Here is a 6743-nt window from a genome sequence, read left to right as displayed (position 1 = left end):
GGGCCCACACCGCAGGCAGCGTTGGGTGCAGACGCAACCTCATACTCGAAGTCCTCGGCGACGTAGTCCGGATCCTCCTCTGAAGCAGCAAAACAGGGGTGAGTACAAAAGTACTCAACAAGTCCAACCCCATCCACGGAGGGGGATACAACAAGAATATGCATAGGATTCAACAAGGATAGGGTTAAGGTCCATTTGCAAATAAGCTATATTTTCGACTCATGCAAGAGTTCATTTTGAAAGAGTTTTCACAAGTATTTTATTTAGTAACCGAAACATTTAGTGGGGTTGATCCTACACAAAGGATTCAAGTTTTATCGCTACCGGACTCCCCGTCCGCCGTAACGCACGGCACAACTGCCGCACGCTTCCAAAATCCAACACACGCCATAAAAACCACCCATCTCCAAATTCTAGTTATGTGACCAAGCCATAACTCGTCCAATGCCGTGGACACGGCTACCCGGATAGGTTTTAACTCTGCAGAGGTTGTACACTTTTCCCACAAGTAGGGTACCGCATCACGATCACCTTAGTGACGGTGCGGATCCTAACAAAGCCATTACCCACCTTAGCCAACACTGACTAGTCAACACGGAAGCACCCAAGGGGTTAATGACCCATCCACGAGGCCGAAACCGGGACCTAAGTCACCAAGAGCTTAATCCTTTTCCATGGGCCCCCGTCGCTCACCAGCACACCTGAAGCCTAGCAGTTTAGCCAGTGGAGCTGGCGCGGGGCGGCGAGCGGAGTGCGGATGGCCTGGTGCGGGCAAGCGGCGTGCTATGGTGGAGCGGCGGCAGGAGCCTGCGCGGGCGCTTGGGCGAGCGGGCGCGTGCGAGGGGCCAGGGGCGCGCTAGCGCTGGCGCGTGCGCTGGTAGGAGCGAGGCCAGGGGCCGGAGGTGACTGAGCGGGCAGGCGCACAGGGCCCGACGCCAGGTGCAGTGCTGGCTGCGATAGAGGATAAGTGTTGTGCATGTGGGAGCCAGGCAACACTGCATGCAAGGACCAGGCAGGGCCAGGTGTAGGCACGTGTGCCAAGGAGAAGCAAGCACTCGACCAGTAAAAAGGAAAGAGACGCCTACATGCGGAGCTAAGCGGTGCATGCGGCCAGCACCAGGTTCCAAGGGAAAGAAAAGAAAATAAAATAAAAAGGTGCATGCATGCATGCATGGATACGTAGGAAGAAAATAAGGTGCTGCTGGTGCGAGAAGCATGCATGCATGCGTAGGAAAAAAAAAATAAGGTGCTGCTGGTGCGAGAAGGAAAAAGGAAGAAAAGAAAGAGAAGGAAACAGAAAGAAAAAGAAAGAAGGGAAAGAAGGAAAAAGAAATAGATGGCGACGATTGCGGAAATGGTCGCGGGCACGCGCGGCGGTCTTCCGTCCAGCACGCCGTGAAATTTGCGGGGAACGGAAAAAGAGGGTTGACGACGTCGGGTGCCGGGACGGCGGGTCCGACAGAAACGAAAGGATTTTTCGGGAGCTCAACGGTCGGAAAATTTTGGAATGCATTTTTAGCGAGTGATTTAATTTGGTAGATTTTTTTACGGGCGTTACAAAGAAGCTGGTGGACAGATGGCCCCCGCCTCTCGGGGGGTGCGGTGGGCGCTGCCCTGCTAGCGTTTTGCCCGCGTCTCCAGGATGCGGAGCTCTCTGCCTGCTGGATGGCGGCACACTCGAGCACGTTGCGCACCTCCTGGTGCGCCTGACGCTCCTCGGGCGTCGCCGGCTCGGGGAGTCATCGGAGTAGGGCTGTTGCTGCGACGATATTCTGACTGGCGCGGGTGAAGAGCTGAGGGCGATCTTCATACGCGCAGATGCGTTGCTGGACGTTGCGCGCCCGTTGTTGTGCACCGCCTTCGTTGCGGGGGCGCTCAACCTCCTGACAGGACGCCGCGCGCGCCTCTGGCTGTCGTGGTCGCACCAGGGCCCTGGCGAGGGCCCCAGTCGTGGCCACGACGCGCGGTGGGGGAGTCCGCTGCCTCCCTCCAGTGCCGTCATCATTGGATCCCTCGGAGTGCACGTCGGCCATGAAGCACTCGCGCGAGGGGTGGTGGCTCCCGTTGTTGAAGCCAGCGTTGGAAGTTGTCCTCGCCACGCCCACGAGCTTGTTGCTCGCGGGCGGTCATGGACCGCGCCAAGGAGCGACCGTAGGCCACCGCGGCATTGCGCAGTCGAAAGGGTCACTCCTCCGAAGGAGGCCCCGTGGCGCGCGCCCGTCCGCTCGCCACTATCCCAGCGGCGGAGCCAGGGATGACGGGGCGAGCGAGCAAGACAAGGAGAAGGATCAGCTCGATCCCCTCCCCCGTGGTGAGGAAGTCCAAGCTCCCGAAGCGGACGAGGGAGCCCGGAGCGAAGCTGGCGTCATGGCTTGCCATCTAAAGCCGGTGATGTACGCGCAAAGGTCCCCTACCTGGCGCGCCAACTGTCGTTGTCAAGATTAGCGGATCAAAACTACGGCTAGTAAATTTCTTTTATGTGCGTAAGGCTTCGGATGGTGGCGTGGGAAGACACGGGATTAGACTGGTTTGGGCAAGGAAAGCCCTACGTCCAGTATCAGGAGCTGCTCGTGTTGCCCACGCGGGGTCTGTAGTAGGGGTTACAGGCAGGCGAGAGAGGGAGCTGGTCCCAAGTCTCTTGGGTGTGCACTGATGCTCTCGTGGAGAGTGTATGTGAGTTCTGTTGGCTTGAGAGTCCCCTGTCTCAGAGCCCCTGGTTCTCCTTTTATAGCGCAAGGAGAGCTCAGGGTTACAGATGAGTCAGGTGTGATGAGAAGTAAAAGAGATAAGCTAAGTAAAGTAAAAATACAAGGAGGAGGACCAAGTCCCCCGGTCGCCGCCTCCTGCTCCGATCTTTGGCTCCTGTCAGCGCATCCACCGGAGGAGGGCGGCTGCCTTTGGATCCTGTCGACGATCTCCCTGGCGACCGTTGCCGCCAAGCATGATGATGGTGTCCGGTCGTGGCGACTGTGCACGTCGGGGAAGACGGCTGACCCCTGTTGTCCTGCTCGTGGTCTGTGGAACACGGACGTCGCGTCCCTGTCGCCAGATACGCGGGGCGCGAGAACGGGCGGAGCTCCCTCCTGTGCCGGGCGGCGCAGGCCATGAGTGCCTCTTGACGAATCAGGGGGAGCCGCGGCTACTGTAGCCTGTGGCTACAGTGTTCCGCCCGGTTACTTGTGGCGGCCACGTCGGGGGGCGTGGGCGCCTTTCTACGCGTCAGAGCCGCGGTGCATTTATGGCGAGATCGGTGAGGAGCCCAAGAGATCCGCGCCCTCGTCTGCCAGTCTGCGCCCGAGGCAGATTCTTATCTTGTGGGCCCGGATGAGTCCGACCCCCTACGCCCGGGGTCGAGCGAGGCGGAACCTTGCGGCGAGGGGTCAGGCGCATCCGACCCTGGGATCGTGGGTTGGGCGAGGCGGAACCTTGCGGCAAGGGGTCGGGCGCATCCGACCCTGGGACCGTGGGTCGGGCGAGGCGGAGTTTTGCAATCGAGAGGTCGGGAGTGTCCGACCCCGGGGCCCTGGGTCGGGTGAGACGGAGCGGGATGTTCCCTGCCCATGCTGGGCGGGCGGCAATCGCCAGTATCGCAGGTGGGCCTAGGCCTTCATGATTGTTGTCTTAGGGGTCATTGGGAGGTCGTTAATATTTCCCCCAACAAGAAGCTCAAAAGGTCTTTTTAAGACATTCAATTATGATATTCTATGAGGACAATAGCTGTTCATCTTATCTTTATTCCAACTCCTCTCTTACAAGTCTAACAAATTTCATGAAAAGTTTATCGACATGCTACTTTAATTCAAATGTTCTCTACCTTTTGCTTCCAGGTTTGTCACGAGTTTCCTATCAATGATTATATATGTTTTATACTTTCAATGTTATGATATAAAAACTGCATCTTTCTAACATTTTGTTACAATTACACGACTAGTAAATGTTTTGAATATTTCTACCTGCATGGTCACCTTTTATGATGAATGTTTCCAACATTTCTAGTTTCCAACATTTTTTAGTTACCACTAGATATGAATGTCTAACAATTTTACACGAATAGGCTCAACTGTCCTGAATTCAACAATTTTTTCACCATTAGGTTCATCAGTTTTAGAAAATTTAACATTTACTATTTAACAATTATCTTATCAAAGTTATTCTGATAGTCAATATTTCTAACAATTTCTTTTTCATATCCCAACATTTCTAAAGCTTACTATAATTCTATGCTTATTATTAACAGGTGCTCAGTTCTTCATGAGGAGATGATTCATTCTAGGGTTGTTGATGTTTCTTAGTTGAAGATCAAATAGACCTGGAGTTTATTTAGTTAATTATTACTGATTTGTTAGTTCTCAAATTTCTGTAATAACAACTTCCTTCTGACTTGTGTTTTTTTGGTTGGGCATATCTTACCGATCACATGTAAAAATTATATATTAGTATATTAAACTTCAAACTTTAAGTTGCAAGTGCCCAACCTGTTAGTATCCCACTTTAAACCACGTGCCAAGAAAAAAGTCAAAAAAATGCGGCAGTCAGTTAAGAACTGGTGTCATGTGAAAAAAAAACATCCTCAAAAAAGTTAAAAAAGTCCGACGCTGCTATATGTCCGACACGGTGCGAGAAAATTAATTAGTCCGACGTGGACTTATAGTTTAATCCCTTAACCATCTTCCGGTAGAGAGCCCCTCCGCAAGTACAAGCGTAACAAACAATTATCAAACTTCAAATGATTTTTTCTGGCCATTGGTCAAAGTAACTTGAAACTGTCTGCCTTCAAGCAGTAGCAGGAAGACTATGAGTTAAAAAAAGGGGTAGCAGGAGACCAAGCTTTTAGATGGACTAAGTCGGTGTATAAAACTGAGTAAAAAAGGGAACACCACGTCAAAAAAGTGTGGAATTCGTGTGATTTTCAAGGGCAAAAATGATTCATGTGAAATACTGATGTCCATACATCGTCTCAGCATCTTAGATGATGCAAGTATGCAGGTTTCACTCGACTCGATGCAAAGGCGCAGGAGGCATGAGTTTTTCCTACCCAGACCGTGACCATCACCGGCGACCGTACCTCGTGTTCGTGGTAAATCTCTGACGTTGCCACAGAGGGAAAAAGTGCATGGCGGCATGGCGCCCACCCTGCCCTGTTTGAGCTCGCTACTCCTCGGCATCAGACGTGGCAGCGCGGCTGTCATCGACCAGCGGACCCCAACAACAGGCGAAAAAGAAAACAGAACCAAAACGCAGCTCAAATATAGCAGCGCGCGCCCAGCCGCCCACCACACGCCATGGCACCAACCACGAGTCCACGCACGACGCGCGGCTACCTTGCCTTGCGCCCTTGCCGGCCTCCTCCCACCGTCCCACGTCGCATCACGTCTCCACCGGCCGGCGGGCGGGGGGGCCAAGCGGCTGTGCGCATGCGCGCCTGGTGCATGTCGGTGTCGTGCCGTCCCGGCGTCGCCTTCGCCTCACCGTAAAGCTCACGGCTCCACCACCCGCCATAGACACCGACGACGCCCAACCAAACGCCCGCTCGCCCGCCCGCCCTCCCGCGAGCACCATCAGCCACACGCGCCCGCGCGCGCCTAAAAGCCTACCCGGATCGCCCCTCCCCATGCGCCCATGGACACGGTCGTGGCCACGGCCGCGCGCCGCCTCCTCGTCAATGCCAGCCACGATGACCCCCGCGCCCACCGCCGCGCCGCCGCTGGGTCTCCCTCGAGGCCGGGTGCCCCGGAGCGGCCGCCGCCGGCGCCGCCTCGGGAGCCGTTCCCGATGCTGCTGCCCGTGTTCATCCTCTTCGTGCTCCTCCTCTGCTTCCTCTCCATCTTCCTCCTGCGCGACCTCCTCCACTTCTTCTCCCTCTGGCTCCGCCGCCGGCGCCGCCTCCGCGCCGGTGCGGACGCCGACGAGTCGGGCGCCGGCGAAGCCACGCCGGACGCAAACGCGCTGCCCAAGCCGGCCGGTCTGGACCCCGCGGTCCTCGCCACGTTCCCCACGGTCCGGTGGATCGAAGCGACGCCGCGGTCGCCAGCGCCGGCGCTCGCCGAGTGCGCGGTCTGCCTGTCGGAGTTCGCCGCGGGCGACGCCGTCCGCCTGCTCACCGTCTGCCGCCACGCGTTCCACACGGCGTGCATCGACTCCTGGCTCGGCGCGCACACCACGTGCCCCGTCTGCCGCTCCGAGCTCGACGCGCCGCCGCCCCCGCCTGGCGACGGCGACGGTGGCCGTATCTCTATCGTGGTTGACGGTCAGCGAGCAAGCACGGCATCAGACCCGGCGAGCGGTGGCGTGCGATCGCGACCTGAGGACCGGTGACATACATGGTGGCCAAGCGCCGAGTGCCAGGTCGTCGGCGAGTTCTCTAGATTTCCTTTTCTTTTAGAAATTTTTAGGGTGTGGTTTGAGGATAGCTAGCTGCCAGGATCTGCATCCATGGTGATACTGGAACTGTGAATTTTTGCGAGTGAATTTTCTGTATATGTTACACCAACGAACGAACTGTACCCCATGCACATACACAGTTACAGATATATACATGCATGATAATGCATAGCATTCATGCAGATGTAGATATTGTTCATTAGCGTTGTGATCAGAAAATCGGAACTGTAGATGACGGTTCATTACTAACTGCAGCGTTCTGAATTTCAGCAATGGACAGGAGGTAGACGAACCAGGGACTCGAATGGTTGGAAGCCATGCATGCATAAACAAGGATATTCTAAAGTTAGGACAGCACTAAT

General features: G+C 55.4%; 1 protein-coding gene across 1 annotated transcript; it reads left to right on the top strand.

Annotated features, from left to right (window-relative positions):
- The first annotated feature begins 5570 nt into the window (after positions 1–5570).
- Positions 5571–6626, top strand: LOC117835581 (RING-H2 finger protein ATL5). The gene has a single exon (XM_034714938.2). The coding sequence runs from the start codon at positions 5620–5622 to the stop codon at positions 6313–6315; it is 696 nt and encodes a 231-aa protein (XP_034570829.1). The 5' UTR covers positions 5571–5619; the 3' UTR covers positions 6316–6626.
- Positions 6627–6743: the final 117 nt, after the last annotated feature.

This window comes from Setaria viridis, chromosome 9 (genome assembly GCF_005286985.2).
Source record: "Setaria viridis chromosome 9, Setaria_viridis_v4.0, whole genome shotgun sequence".
Taxonomy (NCBI): Eukaryota; Viridiplantae; Streptophyta; class Magnoliopsida; order Poales; family Poaceae; genus Setaria; species Setaria viridis.
The sequence above is the reverse complement of the archived record's forward strand: the minus strand, read 5'-3'. Positions and strand labels throughout refer to the sequence as shown.